Below are 21351 nucleotides of genomic sequence, written 5' to 3'. Positions count from 1 at the left end.
CACAGTTCTGAGGTGCGGGGTTCAATCCCCGTCCCCGCCTGTGTGGAGTTTGCATGTTCTCCCCGTGCCTGCGTGGGTTTTCTCCGGGCACTCCGGTTTCCTCCCACATCCCAAAAACATGCATTAATTGGAGACTCTAAATTGCCCGTAGGCATGACTGTGAGTGCGAATGGTTGTTTGTTTCTATGTGCCCTGCGATTGGCTGGCAACCAGTTCAGGGTGTACCCCGCCTCCTGCCCGATGACAGCTGGGATAGGCTCCAGCACGCCCGCGACCCTAGCGAGGAGAAGCGGCTCAGAAAATGGATGGATGGATGTTGGAAGTCCTGCGACGATCCGGTGGAATATATTCCAGTCACCAGAGGCTTTTAACAATTAGAAAAAATATTCTGATAAAAACAATTTAAACTAACATTAACAACTAATTCCCCTTTTCATGCTTTAATGTACAACATTATCTGTTCAATGTGATTGGCTGGCAACCAGTTCAGGGTGTATCCTGCCTCTCGCCCGAAGATAGCTGGGATAGGCTTCAGCACGCCCGCGACCCTCGTGAGGATAAGCAGTACAGAAAATGGATGGATGGCATTATCTATTCACCTAGAACTTTCTTCCTTGGATTTCTCTCCTAACTGCTTACCTACCTCACAACATACCCGCTTGGAAAGCTGCTATGAATGAACAGATTTGATTGGCCCAGTTTGATCTGTGCATTTCCTGTGTAGTTATATTTACTTCTCTAAAGACCAGAAAAGGCAACTGTAATCCCCCAAACATTATATTGGTTAAAATAGATTCGTCAAACTATAATAATAGTAGGTCTGGCGAATGGAACTGACTTAAATACGTCCCGATTCTTACACGGACATATTAAGTCCGCTGAAACATTTTAAAACAAGTAGAAATGTTCTTACCTTTCCATGTGGAGATCTTTTTTGTTCCCAACAAGAACGGTTGGAACTCTAAATAGAAAATATTTACATTGAAACATAAAAAATATGTTAGTTTGTATTTTTTGTGGGGAGGGGGCAATTTTGGAAGTATTTAACTTAAAAAGTTTAAACTTACTGAATCTTTCCAACCATGTCTAGCAGCTTGTCATGTAGAACCTGAACAACCTCGAAACTGAGCAGAGAATATACATAGCTATTTTATCACATCATAATTGGCTCAGATATAAAGCCTGATTTCAATACATCATGATCTTTTCAAACTTGAGATGACAAAGGAACTCAGGTAAAAAACAAACAAACAAAAAGCTTTTTTTCATTTTTATTGGTGTGTTACATTCTTTATTAGGCAACTTCATACCTTTTCATGGATGTCACAGAATAAACAAGGACATAGCCGTGGATGTCCATTGAGTGGGACTGTGGAAAAATTGAGTATTCATCCTGCAGTTGATAGAATGCCACATATTAGTCTCAGGCACAGGACACATTATTTGTAAGTTGTCATTGATTTTCACACAACTCACTTGTCCAGCAGTGTCAACCAGTTGAAGATTGAAGTCTTGAGAATTGACGCTGACCATTTTATTGAATGCTGGGAAGGGGAATTAACAAGTTTATAAAGTATTTTTTTTAAATACCGAATTTCCTCAGATAGTGGCCTCCACACTAATCGACACCGTGCCTCAATTAATCACTAGGTAGTGTGTATGTCACACTCTGGAATCAAATTAAACCACCACCTTGTGTCCCCTGTAGGGGGTGGGGGAAACCCACACAAAATACAGGTTGTTCTACTCGGTGGCTGTTACTACCTTTACTACAACTATGTTGCTTACGCCATTGCTAGCCAAAAGCGGAGCCACCAGTGAGGCACGTCACAACAGTCCTAAATAAATTTAAGTGTGGTATCTTACTGGCTACCACTAAAGGCCATTACTCAGTTATGGCCCCACGTTATACTCCTTCTGGTGTGCACATCCTGGCTACCAGAAGCCAGTGTAATACAGACATACAGACACAAACAAGGGACAGGTTCATAAGTGACTCAGTAAGATGCAATGATAAACTGTTTTCCGCACAGGATAAAGAATATATGCCAATGAGTATTGCTATTTTGTCTGACTACATGTGCTACCGCCGTTTGTGTTCAAATATCCATTGTTTAAACGGTTTTAAAGCGTCGACAGCGATGCCCTTCGGTCGCCCGTCTATGGCATTTTGCAATGTGCGTTAACATTAAGACAGATAATCCTAAAACAGTTATATGGTTGTTTTAAATGCAGAAAGTGGAATTCTCTTTGTTTTATGTTCATGGGAGTGGCAATAAACAGCCTCTTTTTGAAGAATTGTTCATACATGTTTTTGCTTTTATTTTGTTTTGTTTTACTCTCCTGTCAGATTGGCATTGCATTTGTTCTCAATTGCCTGATATGGATAAATAAAGGTTAAATAAAAATTAAAAAAATAAAATAAAAAAATCTGTCAAACTGCTGCTTGTTGCGAAGTGATTTGAATTGGGGTCCATGCCATCATCTAGCATTAATATCTCAAATAATAGGTGGCAAGTCAAAGCAAAATAAATAAATAAATACAATACAATAATAATAAACCTAGCGACAGCGTTTATATTGAAAAACTCTTAAGTCGGGCCACTCTTGTGTCAAGGTACAAGAGACAAGACCATCATTATTTCAGTATACAGTATAGTGGAACCTCGATAGAACGGACTAATGCAGTCGTCCGATAAAGGCGATTGTCCGTTACATTGAAGCACTTCTTTTCTAGGCCATATGCATCCATATGACTACATAGTACAAAATTATTGTTTTGTAGGTTCATTTTGTGGCCTACAATGTCCACTACAGCAGTGGTCCCCATCCACCGGTCCGTGAGGCATTTGTTACCGGGCCGCATAGAAAGAATGACCAATTTATATCATTTCCGTTGTATTCCGTTTCGTGTGTCAAATGTGTTTTATTTTGAAAATTGACCGGATCTTCGCCGCCGCAACTGCTGTGCGTCTCAATTGACAAGTCAAGACTGCACAGAACACTTCTGTTTCCGCTCCCAGCCGACTCGCTAATGGCGGCCAAGCTCAAAGAACCAATCATTTCATAAACTGATTCAGTTCATTACGTTCACTGAAAATAGTCGTTCTTTTGAACAAAACATTCCCAAACGAAACACTAAACTGCACGTCGGTCATGTGATACGTTACTAAAAATAAGGATGCAAACTAGCAAAAATTAGTAAAAAAAACCAAATGTTTTGGCGAGCTTCTTTTCAAAAGGAAAAAGGCCACCTGAGGAGCCAGAAGAAGAGCGTACGACCTCAAAGAAAAAGAAAGCTTATTTTAATAGAAAATATCAGGAGTCCTACTTAAAATACGGGTTTAGCTCAACAGCTAACTCTCACACACAGAGTCCGCTCTGCCTAATGCTGTGTGTGGCGACAAGCTAGCCAAAGACAAGTGGAGACCAAGCACTCTGGACTAAAACATAAACGGAGTTTTTTGAAAGAAAAAGGGATCAACTGAATACGCTGCTACCATTTCCAAAATCCTATCTTTGTGAAGCGGGCTTTTCTGTAGTGACGGTAACAAAGACAAAACTACGGAGCAGAATGGACATAAGGAACAAGCCCAAGGCTCACACTGATTCTGCGTTGAGTTGTTGTATTTAACATTAGTGTTTAAGCCGGTTGTGTTAATTTATATATATATATATATATATATATATATATATATATATATATATATATATATATATGCGCCACACCTTGACAGCCGGTCTGTGGGAAAAAATGCCTACTCTAAACTGGTCCGCAGTGCAAAAAAGGTCGGTGAGCACTGCAGTACAGTACAAAGTTATTGTAAATAATGTATACAAAAAAAGCTTGAAAATGTTTGAAAGTTTCACATTAAATCCAAACTTACCACGCCGGTGTGCTTATTCATGGTGACATTGTTTACGTACAGTATTCTTCATAGGAGAGTCGCTTGCATGTGCCGCGAGGAATTAGTCTGCTTTCTAGTTCCTAATCCAATGCCAAAGGCGAGCGGCTTAACAAAAAAAACTGTTACTGTACCAAAAATAGCATGTTCCAGACTCCAAAGACTTTTATTTCTAAGAGCTAACACTGCCACCATGCCGCTCTCGCTCCTCTGCGCTACAAGTCTATGTACAATAGACAATAGATATTTCCATCATGACATGGCTGGCACGTTTTTTTTTTCTATATCTGTGACCCGGATATTCTCTGCCTGCATTGTGCCACAGCACCAGTAAACAACAGCAGCCAATTCTGGAACTAACAGACTTTGTCAATGGCAGTTTAAGTGACAAATGGAAACTACTTTTGAACACATTGTTCAGTCACAACGGTATGTTTTATCTGATACCCGTTATATCGGGGTCCATTTTATCGAGGTTCCCCTGTACATGCTTTTTGGGACATTTTTGCTTTGTGGTGCACTGTTTCTACTGTAAAACATGTCTTGGATCAATTAAGGTTGGGAAACACTGCACATCATTAAATTAATCTCGTCATTCGATGAGGAAATGTGGTAATTTTACAGCTCATGGTAATTCAATTCTATACTACATGGTGAAACTTACTGTTTTCAATTGTGGGGTCATAGGAGTCGACAAACTGTCCTTCCACAAACTGTATTGTGAGAGATGACTTTCCTGCAGAGGGAAAATGGACATACTGTAACTTACCATGTGCTTTAATAACAGTATTTAACACACATAAAACAGTTTAACAACTGCAATCAAATCAGGATAAAGAAAAGACTACTCCAAAAATATCAGCTACACACAAGATGTAGGTATGTGTGCATCCGCCGTTGATTGGATGTCGGAAGTGGTCACTCAACGAGCTACACTCTTGATCGCGCAATTTGAGTAGCGATGAAAACGTTATTGATGTAGAAAATGTGTCGTAGCACGACTTCAAAATTTCTCAAAAGAGTAACTACATGCATTATAATACTCTAACAACATTTCCCGGCTTTACAGTTGACAAACCCCCCTCAAAAACTTCAAGGTGAGTAATATAATTTTTAAAATCCATAAACGCATCCTTGTTATATTTTTTTCTGGGCTTCTGCCAAATGTGATGTAAATTGTTGTTTTTTTGACCCACCGCTGGTTAGGTAGGTCCCTTTTGTAATGTTAGTCTAACCCATCACGATGGCTCATATTTTCTGTCACTTTGAACACTAATTTAATAAATGTTATCAACTACAAATGCCTATTAACTGTGCTCTATTTATTCCTTACTATGTATTTTTAAAACTTGTGGAGAGTCGGTTCATTCTCGCTCTTAATTTTCTTTTTGTTCATGCACATTCGAGTGCCAAATTTAACCACACGTCACCCGACTGCCATCTGCAAACTCTGTTTGGATCCTGACCATTTTTTTTGTAAAACTGGTCCCTTAGCTTTTTACAATTATTTTAAGTTAATCATTATAATATGTAATATATCTGTGTATATCAAGCTTTCCAATTAATGACACCAGCCTTGTGATTAAGATTATTAAAGTTTGAAACTCAGATTCAACAAAAAATTGGTACATTTTCACCGGTTTTAAAGATTCAGAGATTCTTATATCACTTGAATCTTTTTGCACAATTGTTTTTTGTCAATGTCTTTATGTCTCCAAAGTGTTCTGTAAATTGACTGTCTGTTGTACTAGAGCGGCTCCAACTACCGGAGACAAATTCCTTGTGTGTTTTGGACATACTTGGCAAATAAAGATGATTCTGATTCTGAATCATCTTTCCAAGAGCTGTCACACAGACCAACATAATGGAACATAAAGCTGATAAATATCGGAAAATATGAACATTATGTTGTAAGACTGGATATGGATCAACATAGGGATCTTCTACTTATTTACTTTGGGACATACACGTTGTTAGGAACGTATTATGCTTTACTTAGCCTAACAGGAATGTCACGGAAGTTTTATCACACCCCGGGTTTGAACATTATGCGCGGCTACAGCTGAAGGTCCACTTGTAGGTTTTGTAAGAGGGAAAAAACACATGTGTAATGGTACTATGTCAACACAGAACGCATGTTGCTGACGTCAGCCTGCTACGAGGAAAACAAAACCAGGACGTTCGCCTGCTAGCCAGCCAGTTAGCAGGACTTTAGCCTCTGAGCTATAGCTAGCTAGCAGGGAGAGCACGATCTCGGGAGCTTTACTCACCTACAGATCTGTAACCGATCACAGCAATCTTTCGGCACTTCGGCTGAGGCATTGCGGCGGAGACGGCGTCGATGACCTATCAACTGTTGTAGCACGCGAAGCTAGTTTGACGCTCTGAACTAACTTTTATCGCCACATTCGTCTCACGTCACGTGACAACAACAAACTTTCCGGGAGCTCTGCGCTGGGCCTGCTTTACCAGCTCGAAGCAGTTTCACCACAGGAAGTACGCCTTGTACTTTTTTTCCACGGGGAAGATTGCTTCTTCTCAGTCCAGTACAGTACAGTGTACGATGTCGATCATAAGTCGAAATCTTAAAAAGATGGCCCGAACTTGAACAGCTTTCGAAATAAGCTCCCTTTCCCCCCCCCAACGCGGTTACAACTAGCAGGCTAAAGTAACGGAAAGTGTCATTGTGTAAGCACACCGTCGTAAAAAGCAGATCTTACGTCACAAGTGCTGCAAAGCTACGACGTGGCACCAGGGGCCGCTCTCGGCGCCCTGCAGGCCACTGTGATGGATGTTTGGCACTGCTTTCAACTCGACCCTTCCAGGCACGACAACAAAGTGTCACAAAAGGATTCACACGCTGTACTAATTAACCCATGCATAGTATGTTCCGGCTGGCCCAATGTTAATCTTTCCAAAATGTATTACCAGCCTGTCTACCATTACTAAATGAATGCTTAGTCTTTAATCAGCTTTTGGAGAAAAGGGAACGTGTATTTTCATTTGCTACATTGCAGATACAGCGCTTGTTTTTGCAAGTACATATCTATGACCTCTGTATGACTTATGTTCCTTATTTTTAGTATGACCCTCTTTATTCTGTTTTACACTTTCAATGTTTTGAGATCTCCCCATCATCGTTTAAAGACCAACGGGTGCATGCTTCCGCAGGAACCTGTGCAAATGTGGTGGAACACAAACAGTTCTCAGACTGTTTCAAACCCCGTGAACACCATCTACGTTGTCCTATAAAAATACATATATACTGTGCATGACTTGGACTTTTACAACTAGATTCCCCCATGCCTGTTCAATGATCAACAGGTGCACGTTTCTGCAGGCACCTGTGCAACTGTGGTGGAACACAGACAGTTCTCAGACTCCCACCCCCTGAACACTGTCCACAAAAAAATACATAGATTTATAGAATGTACATTTTCACACTTTCTACATTTTTCACCATTACCACAATTTTCCTTGATTTGATTTGACACACAAATCTAAAATCCATTTTAGTAGACACAGGTCAAATTTGATCAGCCTCGGTGTATAAAAACCTTCTAGCACCTGTACAAAATAATGCCATTTTTCAATATTGTCATTTTATTTGGGGTCACTTTAGGAAAAGTAATCTAATTTCAGGGTGAAAGAATGACATTTAAGGTATTTGCATTGCCGTCATATGTCAAAATGAATTATTTGACCTGAACTGTTTAAGTTCAGATATAAAAAAAAAAGACTTAAGGAAAAGTAAAAGTATTAAACCAACTCATAAAAATCTTTTTTACTTTCATAGTGCTTGTACTAAAAGGTAACGAGCGTTGCTTTGCTAACGTTGTGCAATGACTAACAAAAAAAGCTAAAATACACTTCACCTGAATGTGTGTGGGTTTTTTTTCCAGATAAGACGTAGACTTTCTTAACACCAGGAACTTGTTTTTTAGGTTGGCACAAGACAGAATGCATTCTTGTAGCTCAAACAGTTCTCAAAAAGGCCACGGATGGGGAATATCTTGGTTCTCAGAATCTTTTATGTCATTTTTGTGAATGCTTCCTGGCTCATGTTAAACCTTATAAGTCCTCAACCAATCTATCAATCAATCAATCAAAATCACATGGCAGCATGACCAGAATAAATTTAACATTGTTTTCCGTATGACAAGAAAGGAGCCAGGTAGAAGGCAGAGTGAGTTGCATTAAGCATTGCCAAAGATATGGTGCCCATTTATACGTTGCAAAAAGAAGCATTTAGTGTAAATTATTTTGGGGTCCAGTTAGAACCATCGATACAGAACATATGAGTGGTTCTCAAACCTTTTACACCAAGTACTGCCTAAAAAAATATTTTGCTCTCCAAATATCACCATAATGACCAACATTAAAATACATTAATAAAGCTCATTCATGGAAAACGAAGCAGATTTTATTCCTATCTATTACATATCAATTTATTATTGTAAACCATTGTAACATTATGGGCAGTTTCAACATTAACAGGGTTGAAATATTGGAAAAGAAAAAAATGAACTTATAATGATTCGATTAAAATATATTGCAGATAAGTTAAATACAAATGTACGTAAGTGTTTAAAAACAAACAGTTCTTAAAGATTTAATCCAAGTGTAATGGACTGTACTTAAAAGTTAAATACAACTGAACTGTATTTGAAAAAAATTACTGTACTTGAAAAGTAAAACAAATGTTCTGTACTTGATTAAAAAAAAAAGTTTAAACAGGTTGTCTGCATAGCTAAAAGCTTAATTGTAATAAATTGGAATACATTTTATGTATTAATGTTGTAAATTTAATTTGTATTTTTAACTCAGTAAATCTTTCGTGTACCATTAGAGATAGCCCACGTACCACACTTAGAAAATAACTGAGTCATGTACAATATATGTACAATAATAAGAAGAACGTAATACATGCGAGGACGTTTTTGAGTATCTATTTAATTGAATGATTCACCAATTGTAACCGGAAGTAGTTTGGCGCCTGAGGTAGTGCTGCCGGCCGGGAATGTTGTCGTCATAAACCCAAACAAGCAGATGCAAAAACCGAATAACCTCACTCGTCGCCCTTGCCAGGCATAGGTAATACAGCACACATACGGGGAGTGGACTCATTTAAATGTCGGTCGCCCTTACGTGACTCGGGCAGTGCTTCGCGGAGAGCTCGCTATGTAGTTGTCTCGACATAGCATTCGGCGAGGCTGCGGGTGCCATAGCAACCATTTGGAAAACACTGGCCGACATGGTTAGCATGTAGTGAGCTAAATATAGCATTTTGTCAGTCTGTGATCACTTGTTACGCATGTCAACAATCCGCATTTCACCGTTACCTACATAGTTTTTAATCCGTGGTGTTCAGTGAGCGATCGTGACAAATCGCAACGTCGTAGTGTTGATTTGAGCGCCCTTGGCCTCACGTTTGGGGACAGCAAACCTAGCTTAGCCTTCGCCGCCAAGGCCGACTGGTGATTAAATTTAGATTTTAAGTTACACTTATAACGCCGTGAATTACGGAGATGCATACGAATCCTAGAGAGGTCACAATGTGAAATGATGACTAATTGATGGAACATTAGTGTTCGATGACTTTGTCATTGGTGTCAAGACAATTCAGAGTGAGTCGATCAGCTGATCTGTAGCCGCTAATATTAAAGTTGACTCTCGTGTAGCTGCTAGTAAACAGGTACAGCAATCGGTCATTCCAGTTTCATAACGATTTGGCAATTCTCAACATCTTTTTATTGTATTAAAATCTGAATTTGCTAATTGTACAGTCAAATGTCTTTGTTTAACCCTTTGTCGAAAATATTTTGTTTGAGTCATTGTAAGTTTCTCCAATTCTGTAGATGGAACCACCAGTCAAACGTCATTAGCACACATTTTGGTTTTATAAAGTCATGTTATGGATGAATGAAAGAGGGTGTTCATGTGGACATAACTGCCATTTCAGTATTGGGCCTAAATCTAGTATGGACGTTGATGACTGCAATGGCCAGTCTTACATGTCAGGTCAGGTATTCATTTATTGTACTGTAGTGCAGATACTGCATCATTTCATCCCACAAGTAACATTGTACAACCCCAATTCCAATGAAGTTGGGACGTTGTGTTAAACATAAATAAAAACAGAATACAATGATTTGCAAATCATGTTCAACCTATATTTATTTGAATACACTACAAAGACCACATATTTAATGTTCAAATTGATAAACTTTATTATTTTGAGCAAATAATCATGAACTTTTATGGCTGCAACAGTTCCAAAAAAGCTGGGACAGGGTCATGTTTACCACTGTGTTACATCACCTTTTCTTTTAACAACATTCAATAAATGTTTGGGAACTGAGGACTGTTCATCAGTCCGGGGTCTCCGTTGTCGTATTTTACGCTTCATAATGCGCCACACATATTCAATGGGAGACGGGTCTGGACTGGAGGCAGACCAGTCTAGTACCCGCACTCTTTTACTACAAAGCCACGCTGTTGTAACACGTGCAGAATGTGGTTTGGCATGGTCCTGCATAAATAAGCAGGGGCCTCCATGAAAAAGACGTTGCTTGGATGGCAGCATATGTTTCTCCAAAACCTGTATGTACCTTTAAGCATTAATGGTGCCTTCACAGATGTGTAAGTTACCCATGCCGTTGGCACTAACACAGCCCTATACCATCACAGATGCTGGCTTTTGAACTTTGCATCCATAACAGTCCGGATGGTTCTTTTCCTCTTTGGCCTGGCGGACACAACGTCCACAATTTCCAAAAACAATTTGAAATGTGGACTCGTCGGACCACAGAACACTTTTCCACTTTGCATCAGTCCAGCTTAGATGAGCTCGGGGCCAGAGAAGCAGGTGGGGTTTATGGGTGTTGTTGATAAATGGCATTTGCTTTGCATAGTAGATGTTCAAGTTGCACTTACGGATGTAGCGCCGAACTGTATTTACTGACATTGGTTTTCTGAAGTGTTCCTGAGCCCATGTGGTGACATCCTTTACACATTGATGTCGGTTTTTGGTGCAGTGCCGCCTGAGTGATCGACGGTCACAGGCATTCAATGTTGGTTTTCGGCCTTGCCGCTTACATTCAATGATTTCTCCAGATTCTCTGAACCTTTTGATGATGATATGGACCGTAGATGATGAAATCCCCAAACTCCTTGCAATTGTACGTTGAGGAGCATTGTCCTTAAACTGTTCGACTATTTTCTCACGCACTTGTTCATAAAGAGGTGAACCTCGCCCCATTTTTGCTTGTGAATGACTGAGCAATTCAGGGAAGCGCCTTTTATACCCAATCATGGCACCCACCTGTTCCCAATTAGCCTGTTCACCTGTGGGAGGTTCCAAACAGGTGTTTGATGAGCATTGCTCAACTTTCTCAGTATTTTTTGCCACCTGTCTCAGCTTTTTTGGAATGTGTTGCAGCCATAAAATTCTAAGTTAATGATTATTTGCTCAAAACAATCAAGTTTATCAGTTTGAACATTAAATATCTTGTCTTTGTAGTGTATTCAATCAGTGATAGGTTGAACATGATTTGCAAATCATTGTATTCTGTTTTTATTTATGTTTAACACAACATCCCAACTTCATTGGAATTGGGGTTGTAAGTTTAATCATGTTTTGTGTATTTGCAGTCAGTGGAGACTCTTCAATGGAAAGAGAGTTTTCTGGGGGCCTCGGCGGTCCAACAGTAAGCACCCCAAACAGCAAGGAAACCTCACCTCATCGCTCCCTCAGTGGTGAGTGATAAATACTGGACACTTTACCGTCATTTTCCCTGTAAGAAATATGACATTTTTTTTTCCACCCCTGTAGCAAATTCCATTAAAGTGGAGTTGTACAGTGATGAAGACCCCGGTCCCAGTAACGACGACGAGCGAGTGGAACATGTAGAGGAAGGTGGTGTGGATCAGGGAACGGAGGCGCCTGGTTACAGGGAGCTTGCCAATCATGACAACATCAGACTCCCCAATGGGAAGCTGAAGTGTGACATCTGTGGAATGATCTGCATTGGACCCAATGTTCTTATGGTGCACAAACGCAGCCACACAGGTAAAGAAAGGCTACATATGTGAAATAACATTCTTTTTGTGAGGACACAACTGGCATGTTGTGAATGCATAGGTATTTAAAACACATATGCAATTTATGACTAGGTTTTGAATGGAAAAGCTGAATCAATATGTATATGATGGCATATAGTGTAGATAATTATAAAAATTAACTTTATGTTTCCCACTGGAGTGCTCTGGCTTTATAACACCTCATCCGGTGAGTCTACTGCAAGTATTTTTATGTGTACGAAACACAGTTTGGAGCATTAACAGCAGTTGAGATGTCAACTTGTGCCAAAGTTGTATCTTATTCTTACATTTTGACTAATTTATGACATTTATTTTTAAGATTGGTGAAACTACTTTACTAACCTACTGGGTGGAGCAATTACAGCGAAACCTCGAAAATCGAGCACATTCCGTTCAGGAATGCTTGCCAAACTACTATTTATTTGAAATTCAACAAATTTCCCCATAGGAAGTAATGGCATTAATGGGAGCAACCCTGTTCCAGGTTCAGACTGTTACCATTGTAAACCATTCGTAATTATATATACACATTATTTTTAGTTAGGCCGTGATGGGCTGTTGTAGATGAGATTGGCCATAAATCGAACAAAATGACACCATTGTTTATTTATATTTTTAATGTCGCAGCGAGAAAGAACTCAACACTAGACGAAACACGGAAATAGCTACTGTAATAAAATAATATAAACATTACATTAAAAAAAGTTTGTTTATGCCTCGTGTGCCTTGTTTGTGCCTCAAATGGGGAGGCATAAGCATCTTGGTGGGCGGGCACACCTCCCTATGGCCTGCCCACGGTGATAGATGTGGTTTTATTCACTCACTTATTATGACTGCCCTGTTATTACCCTGTACTGTGCGATACCTTAAGGGCATCTACAGCTTTAGAATTATAGTTAAGAACCATTTGGTCTTTGTACAGGTGAGCGCCCATTCCAGTGTAATCAGTGTGGTGCCTCCTTCACTCAAAAAGGAAACCTGCTCCGTCACATCAAGCTGCACTCTGGAGAGAAGCCCTTTAAATGTCCTTTGTGCAGTTATGCCTGTAGAAGACGAGACGCGCTCTCCGGCCATCTTCGCACTCACGCTGGTAGGACATACTTAGGCCTAATAAGTGTGTGCAGCCCCCATGTTATTTTGTATGGTGACAAAAGTAATGTCCTCCTTCCACTTTGGCTCCAGTGTCCTCTCCAACTGTCGGGAAGCCATATAAGTGCAGTTACTGTGGTCGCAGTTACAAGCAACAGAGCACTTTGGAGGAGCATCTTGAACGCTGCTACAACTACTTACAGAGTGTGGAGTCAAAGCAGCCTAATAGTGCTCAGCATCTAGGTGAGCATGGTTCATCCAAAGCACAATTCCGTATCCTATTACACACACATCTCAATAGATACTAGGGATTCACTGATACCGATCTCGGTGCTGTACAGTACTTGTACTTATACAAATACACCGATACCACTTCAGCAGCCTGACATATACTGTAGCTTATATATACGAAGCTTGTCAGCCATGAGGAGATACTTCAAGGTAAACTTGGTAAACTTGTAGCTCAGTGCAAATTATGCTCTGCTCGGCTTGGGTGGCAATGTGGGCAGCCGTACGAACCGTCTGGCAAGCACCGAGCCCCGTCATGAAGCTATCAGACCTCTGTATTGGCGAGTATTCAAATATACATACTTGTTTGTACTCCTACTAAAAAATGGTATCGGTAAATCCCTGATAAATACATTTTAGTAGTTACATTCAAAATTAGAGTTGAATAGATTCATTAAAGACCCAATTCTTCCAACCATTTTTAAAAAAATCTCTTTTGATTGTTTCTTATGTAACATTCTAACTTTAAGGGTGGTGAATTTTGGTTGTTTGTTAGATGTCAGCTTGCTAACATCATCAAAATGATCCATCCATCCATCCGTTTTTCCATACTGCTTATCCTCATACGGGTGAGCCGCAGCCTATCATATCAGACTTTGGGCAAGAGGTGGGGTACATCCCCGACTGGTCACCAGCCATTCGTAGGGCATATACAGTATAGTCAAACGACCATTCACACTCACACCTATTTAGAGTCTTCGTTTAACCTAACATGCATGTTGGATGACGCTGGAGCACCCAGAGAAAACCCACGAAAGAATGTTGAGAACATGCAAACTTGACACAGGAAAGCCAGAGCTGGGATTCGAATCCAGAACCTCATAACTGTGAGGCAGACATGCTAACCACTAGGTATCAAGCATGCTCCCCCTCATCAAAATTATGTAAAACTAAATCATGAAATATTAAACTCCATTTGTAGGGAATCTATAGAATATATGAGTCACTTTTTGGACTGAGAGACTAAACTAGTTTTCCACAATACTCAGTATAATTTACAACTAAGATACACCTGTCTATATAGTACCCAACACTTGCTCATACACGTCATTAGGTGCACAATCGAATGAGAACCAGTACAAGAGCTGTATCAACAATGTTGATAATAAAGCCCACTTCTGATTGTCTGAATGAGAACAGGAAAACTCCACACAGGAGGCCGCAGCTAAGATTCTAACCCGGAACCTAAGAACTGTGAGGCAGACCTGCTATACACTTATCAAACTACAATACTTTGTCAGTTTGAGTTCATCATTACAAATGCAGAATTTCTGTTGAAGCTATGTATCAAAATTAAATGGCAGCGTGTTGAAATACAAACTACCATAATCCTAGCCCTATAATAACGTACTGTACTTTTAGTCACTACATGCAAACATTGATTTGGTAGGAAAATTTAGCTGGACTATTTAGGATTTGTGACCAGAGCAAATATTATATATTCTGTGTTTTGTAGGAGAGGAGATTAGGGAGATGGAGTACATGCCAGACTCCCCGCTTCATACCTCCTCAGACAAGATGACATTTGTTGATCGGCTCGCCGGCAGCGTCACCAAACGCAAAAGATCCATGCCACAAAAATTTGTAGGTGAGCATTTGGCCTTGGTTTGGTGAGGTCTGAGAAAGTAGCTGCTTCATGTTTATGCCTTAATAATTTGAAAACCAGCTTTGCGAATAAGGCTCACAGATTTGAAACCAAAATTCAGGATGTACATTGGGCATTCCAAATCATGTTGTGTGAAGTTAGTTTGCTAAAAAACTGTACAGTGGAACCTCCAAAGTGGAATGGCCCAAGAGCAGTGCGATTTGGAGTTCAACCAAAATGCTCTGGAAAAATATGCCTCAAAAGTCAAACAATGATGCGTTCATGATTGACATAAGCAAATCATTTGGTGCTTCAGATTACTGTTTCCTGTTTCCTCTGTGTGTCAGGCGTCATCAGACGGTGAGTAGTTTTATTTTATTTTAGTTTAATTATAGTTAACCTCTATTAGTATTGTAGTTGGTAATATCGTCTGTACGGTTAACAAAGGTTTTATGTATGCGGATACTTGAGAATTAGTTCACTGTACATTACATCCGGTGGGAAAATGGAATTGTAATTCCAAAATTAGAACTACTTGGATGTCAAACAACATCACCAAATTTATTGTTCAGTTTGTGAATTTCTACTGAACAGTGGATTTAAAACTCTACACACTCCTGTCTCTGTTGGAATGCCAGGATTTTCTTACATAAAAAATGAAACCACGACAATTGCAAAAGCTTTTCCAGCTATAATTTGGATGACTCAGTCTTTTTTCCCCTCATCTTTTGGAGAGGGAAAGTAAAATTAAACAACTGTGATAATGTGTTTGCACAAGTGTGCACACCCTCATAACTGGGTTTGTGTCTGTGTTCAGAATTAACCAATCACATTCAAACTCATTTTAAGTGGGAGTCAGCACACACCTGCCAGAATTTAAAGTATTTCTGATTAAACCCCAAATAACTTTCAGATGTTCTAGTAGGCTTTTCCTAACTTTTTTATATTTTCTAGCAGAAGCCTGAAGGTTTTATGCCAACACTAACCGGTATTTTGAACTGTTCATAATTCCCTCCACCTTGACTAAGGCCCCAGTTCCAGCTGAAGAAAATCAGCCACAGAGCATGATGTTGCCACCACCATGCTTCACTGTTGGGATGGTGTTCTTTTGGTGATGAGCAGGGTTGAGCTCATGCCAATCATACTAAAAAGACAACAACACATTTTCCCACATGTGTTTGGAAGATTTCAAGTGTGTTTTTGCAAAATGAAAAATGTGAAACTAAGGTTACACTTTTTGGCCATGATTTCCAAGGTTAGGGTTGATGCAACCACTATGCTGATCACCCACATAACATCATACCTACAGTGAATCCTGGTTGTAGCATCTTTTGCGGCTATTTTTCTTCAACTAGAATTGGGGCCTTAGTCAAGGTGGAGGGAATAATTAACAGTTCAAAATAGAAGTAATTTTTTGTACTACTAGAAAAAATATTTCATTAAAAGTCTACTAAAACAGATTAAATTTATTTGGGGTTAATCATAAGCACTTACAGGATCTGTTTTATCAAGATTCCACTGTAGTGTATTTTGGAACGATGCCATTGCCCCATGTTCCAGTGTAATAGAATTGTCTCTTGTAATTGCAGGACAGAAGCACATACATCGTGGAAATGCACCTTACGAGCTTAGTGCTGATTTGGACAAAGATGGAGAGATACATCCAGGAGACTTGGAAGGTTTACACGTTCCTGGTGGAGAGTATGCAGGCGTAGCAGGCAGTGGAGGAGCAGGAGGGGGGATGGCAGACACACCGCAGCATCTTCATCACCCCACCACTCGCCCATCATATTTATCTGAACTCCGATCGATGCACGGCGCAGCTTACGCGCCTGGCCCTCTTGGCCTGAGGCTGGACTGCACGGGGCCCGCGGGTGTGGGGAGAAGGGAGGCGGCGGAGGGCCACGAAGACCTGCCCGTGGGTCAAAGTCAGGCAACCTCCCCCAGCAACGGTTGCCAGGACTCTACGGACACGGAGAGCATGCCGGATGAACCATGCAACAGCACCGCTCCTGTGCCGACTCTGCATAGGAACAACGGGCATCATCTCCACAACGCCGCTCCTATTCTGCACAACAAGATTTGGGACAGACACAGCCCCGGCCACGCCAAAGACAGGGAGGTGAAAAGAGAGGACGGAGGTCACCATCCGCCCCCTGGCCTCGCCCCGATGCCCAGTTCACCTACGGCGCCCTCGTCCACCTCAAGGGAGACTCTGCGAGTGGTAGACGGCGAGGGGCGAACGGTGCGCTGCTTCCGATGTGACCACTGCCGTATGCTCTTTCTGGACCATGTCATGTTTACCATCCACATGGGCTGCCACGGATTTCGCCAGCCTTTCGAGTGTAACATCTGTGGCCACAGGAGCCAAGACCGCTACGAGTTTTCTTCACACATCGTCCGTGGAGAGCACAGCCTCGACTGAGGAACAGTCCTGACGAGCTCAGCCTGGCTTGGTTTGGTCTGCACAGCACAAAGGAAACCTATTATTTATCATAATGCACTTTGAAAATGTCTTTGAACATGCACTTTCCCATCCACACATGTGCCTTGCGCCCATATTCAGGATTCACACCTGATGCACATACTGTGGTTGACCAATCCGACCTGAAAACTCTTCAGCACTTTAACAGATTCTTCATCCAAAAAGGTTAAATGTGAAGACCACCTCATTGGAAGAAATATTAACTTTCACTGTCAAGTTTAAGTCCTTGTTTTAAGTGCAGACCAAATTCGAGAGCCAGGTCAAAGTCCACAAGATGTGTTTTAAAAGTTGTCTGTGAAGCATAAATGCACTTTTTGTTTTGTATCTAGTGATGGAAGTGAGTGTATGGATGTGAGAAATCCTTTATTTTGGGAAGTAGGAAGTGTAATGTGTACAAATGAAGGCCTTTACTTGGATGACTTGACTTGTGTTAGGTGTCTGTTGTTTTTAATTATGTGTTCTATAAATGCTTCTGTTGCACTGATACTTGTCAGAATAACCTGATTATATTAAACTGTTTTATAGAATTCATTCACAAGCTGCACATTTTTCTCAAAATATGGGGAAACACATCACTGCCGCTGAGGTGGGAGGATCTTGATGATGTAAATTACGTCAAATCTGCAACTCGTGTAAATTTGGTTAAAACTTGGCTATTATCTGTTTGTATTGTGCCTTCCCTCATCGTAACTGAAATGTAATGACGAGAGCTAAAGCTATGAACCAACAGTCATGTCCTCAAATCTACAAATTCAAGTTGCGTTACCAAAGAATTTAAGATCTCAACTTGTCTATAACACACACATGAGCAAAATCTTCCAGTTTTATTATTGTAAATGTAAAATAGGTCAATTTACCCACGACAAAGCCTTCAACTTGAGATTGGATGTCGACGGCACTTATTTTTTTTAATGCTGTTATGCCTCAATAGGATCTTTTGTGGTTATATGAAGGTGATTTTGAATTGTATGTGAGATGAACAGAAATGGAAAAGTGATTCTGACTCAAGCTTCACTTTTCAAAACGTTAAGCATAACAGTATTCCGACAAGAAATTACAGAGAAGCAGCAATTGTAAAAAAATAGATCTCAGATTTAAACCTTGTAGATGATCAGCAATTTGTGTAGACATGTCCATGTATTTTCTTTTCCAAAACCTTTGGGACAGTGACTTCACAGATGCCCTTTTCATGACTGTATAATGTCATGGTCAAATGAGCAGAAATTAGTTATGTGGTTGGTTCCAATACAAATGGACATGTTGCACTTACATTGTGAACTTTGGTGGTGTTTATATACAATCTCAAAAAGTAACCACAAGAAAAAACAAGGTCAAGCACAACTGGAAACAGAAGACAAAGGTTCACTATCAGTAATTTTCTCAAAGTGATCAGACTGTTGTACTAAGAAATGTTTTAAATATGAAAAACAAGTTCCTGCTTATATGCTTTGATGTAACTGAAAACACCCATGTAAGTTCCGCTGGTTTGCTTCCTGTGTCTAGTACTATTGTGCCTTCATTATATTAGTTTTGTAACTTTTCACCCTGTGCTACAAGAGTCCAGCTTTGTGATGTGCCCACCACCAGCTTTCTCCTTTCTAGAACTAATTTACACTTTTTACTACCACGTCCATCGGCTATAATGCTGCTGCTAAGAGCCAAAGAAAACTCCCTGCAGAGATGAAAACTTTGGTGGCTTTTAAGTATCAAAATATCAATAACAAAAATAGAAAATAACACATTACTCAAATTTGAATATTGGGTCTTACCTATCCCCATTTGACTTTGGTGTGGGTGGTGTAATTGTACAGTTCTAGACTAAATTGTGCTTTTAGACCCTGGTGCATGTGTGACCAGTCCTTAGCCCACAACTACTCCATGTTAAATGTCTGATTTTTGAAACACTTGGGATGTTTTTGTAAGCCTCTCAATTCCTGTAAATGAATTGATATTGCTTTAAATTAATGCAAACTCTTACATGTATCATGGAATTATGCATTTAACTACTTTTATCTTAACTACTGTAAGTTTTGTACTGTAAGGATTTACTGCAAATAAAGTCAATACCTTATTCTCTTGTCTTCTGAGTAAATAAGTCATAAAAAAATAAATCAACAACTTGGAAGACTTTGTGAAAGACTTTTATTCCTCAGGAGTAAAGCATGACATTTACATGGGCTTTGCAGGAGCTCTTGGGGCACCAGCCTATAATAAACAAAAAAAAGTTAGAATTGGTGTTTGCAAAGTATGAGAAACATTTCTTTGTGGCGGTTCCTCACATTGGGCCTGAACCTGGGTGGCGGTGTGCGGTCTTTCCTGGCCTCACAGGAGCGGTTCCTCACCACTTTACTGTGGATGGCACAGCTGACACAGTAGTGCAGCTTCACGTAGAGCTTGGGTAGAACATATGCTACACAGAAGAGGAGGAAGGAGGCGGCACATTAGCAGTGGAACATGTTATTGCCATATGTGATACAAACAAGAAAACACCCTTACAGTCAAAGACACTGGCCTCTGAGATGTCTCTAACGGCTGCAGCCTCCACAATGTTCCTGATGACAAACTTTTTGATGGCCTTGTCCTTGGGGACGCAGCGGGCACAGTTGGTGCAGCGGATGGGCTGCACGTGCCCACGGCCCTTCTTGGCACGACCGTTATTCCTTCTCTTCTTAGTCTGAAATGCAAAACAACATTTAGATTTATTTCAAGGTGTAACTATGGTTATACACGATTCACATTAAGTGTACATTTAACAGAATAACTACATATTTACCACCTACTGTACAAACACAACGCCTCCACGTTTTAAACTGTGACAACACGACCCACTTTGCGTCCCGACACAAACCCTGTGCTTAACCCATTGACATGAAGATATAATGTACATCAATGGTCTGAAAAAAAAAAATTTCTACTTTCGTAGCTACAGTCAGGATACGTCACTTATAATCGCTTTATAAGATTCAGTTTTATTCCGCGCTCGCTACCAGGAGAGCATGCACGGCGATGTTAGCTCGTTATCCGCTAGCATTTAGGCCCGGACACAATTTTAAATGTTTTAGTGGTCTTTAAACGACAATATGACACATAATAGTGGGGAGTTGTGACGTTATTAACGACGAAAGCGCAAAGTGGAGTCATCTTTTGGAAAATATATGCATTTATTTCGTTTTTCACCGAACGACTACCGTTGTGGTGAACTCACCATGTTGTACGGGAAGCTGGAAAGAGGACCGGAAGAGGTTGTGCAGCGCAAAGTAGTGCATTTCCGCTCCTCCCAGGGCACCAAATTATTCTTCACATAACAAAAAAAAAGAAATATTGGTTGTAACATTTTACAATACTGATATTACATAGTTTTAAATATATATTTAAATTGATTATATATTAAGTTGAAAAACAACAACTTGTTGATGCGGCAGGTTATCAATGTTTGTGCATGCGCGTAACCACTGGGTAGTTGAATCACTCCAGTTATCAATGCGAGAAAAAAATAGTGCTGTGTGCAACAAGGACACAAGTTATTGGTGAATGACAAAAATTTTATTTAACATAATATTGTAAAACAGCTGAGGTATGAGACTGATTTCACATTTCTGCACCGCATGGTCTCAGGTCAGTTACTGTAAATCAATTCAACGCATCAACCAACACAAGTTTAGAACATACTGTTAATTGAAGTCTGAAAATCAAGAGGGCAAAACGTACTCAAAACTGTGGGAAAACAATACTCTGATTCGTAGTAAAAACGTATAAATAGACTGTCTTGATAAATAAAACGTGTATTACTCTACATACATACAAAAAAATAAAAGAAGGTTCACTATCACGCATCACATTACAAAATGAAACTTATCACATCATAATATGAAAACTTATCACGTTATAACATGTTA

The 21351-nt window shown here is 40.1% G+C and overlaps 3 protein-coding genes across 7 annotated transcripts in view; 1 reads left to right on the top strand and 2 right to left on the bottom strand.

Moving 5' to 3' along the window:
• The window catches only part of rhebl1 (Ras homolog, mTORC1 binding like 1), a 12191-nt gene extending 5577 nt beyond the window's left edge, over positions 1-6614 (bottom strand). Inside the window, exons 1-6 of the mRNA XM_061785728.1 lie at positions 6176-6614; positions 4570-4641; positions 1477-1544; positions 1311-1393; positions 1068-1124; positions 914-961 (exon numbers count right to left, since the gene is read on the bottom strand). Of these exons, the coding sequence (XP_061641712.1) occupies positions 914-961; positions 1068-1124; positions 1311-1393; positions 1477-1544; positions 4570-4641; positions 6176-6227 (380 nt within the window). The 5' untranslated portion in view covers positions 6228-6614. The remainder of the gene's footprint in view (positions 1-913; positions 962-1067; positions 1125-1310; positions 1394-1476; positions 1545-4569; positions 4642-6175) is intronic.
• Positions 6615-8874: 2260 nt separating this feature from the next.
• Positions 8875-17986, top strand: LOC133483654 (zinc finger protein Eos-like). Of its 5 annotated transcripts, none has more exons than XM_061785150.1 (8): positions 8875-8999; positions 9868-9926; positions 11559-11663; positions 11740-11976; positions 12931-13098; positions 13191-13340; positions 14842-14973; positions 16560-17986. In XM_061785150.1, the coding sequence occupies exons 2-8, from the start codon at positions 9887-9889 to the stop codon at positions 17393-17395; spliced, it is 1668 nt and encodes a 555-aa protein (XP_061641134.1). In that variant the 5' UTR covers positions 8875-8999; positions 9868-9886; the 3' UTR covers positions 17396-17986. The 5 variants fall into 5 exon arrangements, with proteins under 5 accessions (XP_061641134.1, XP_061641133.1, XP_061641132.1 ...); XM_061785149.1 differs by having other exon boundaries at positions 8896-8999; positions 9868-11272; XM_061785148.1 differs by having other exon boundaries at positions 8896-8999; positions 9868-11360.
• Positions 17987-19580: 1594 nt separating this feature from the next.
• LOC133483655 (small ribosomal subunit protein eS26) lies at positions 19581-20817 on the bottom strand. The gene is made up of 4 exons (XM_061785153.1): positions 20661-20817; positions 19952-20129; positions 19735-19865; positions 19581-19660 (listed from the first exon to the last, which is right to left on the bottom strand). The coding sequence occupies exons 1-4, from the start codon at positions 20787-20789 to the stop codon at positions 19625-19627; spliced, it is 474 nt and encodes a 157-aa protein (XP_061641137.1). The 5' UTR covers positions 20790-20817; the 3' UTR covers positions 19581-19624.
• Between the last annotated feature and the right edge of the window lie 534 nt (positions 20818-21351).

The sequence above is a fragment of the Phyllopteryx taeniolatus genome, chromosome 9 (genome assembly GCF_024500385.1).
Source record: "Phyllopteryx taeniolatus isolate TA_2022b chromosome 9, UOR_Ptae_1.2, whole genome shotgun sequence".
NCBI lineage: Eukaryota > Metazoa > Chordata > Actinopteri > Syngnathiformes > Syngnathidae > Phyllopteryx > Phyllopteryx taeniolatus.
The sequence above is the reverse complement of the archived record's forward strand: the minus strand, read 5'-3'. Positions and strand labels throughout refer to the sequence as shown.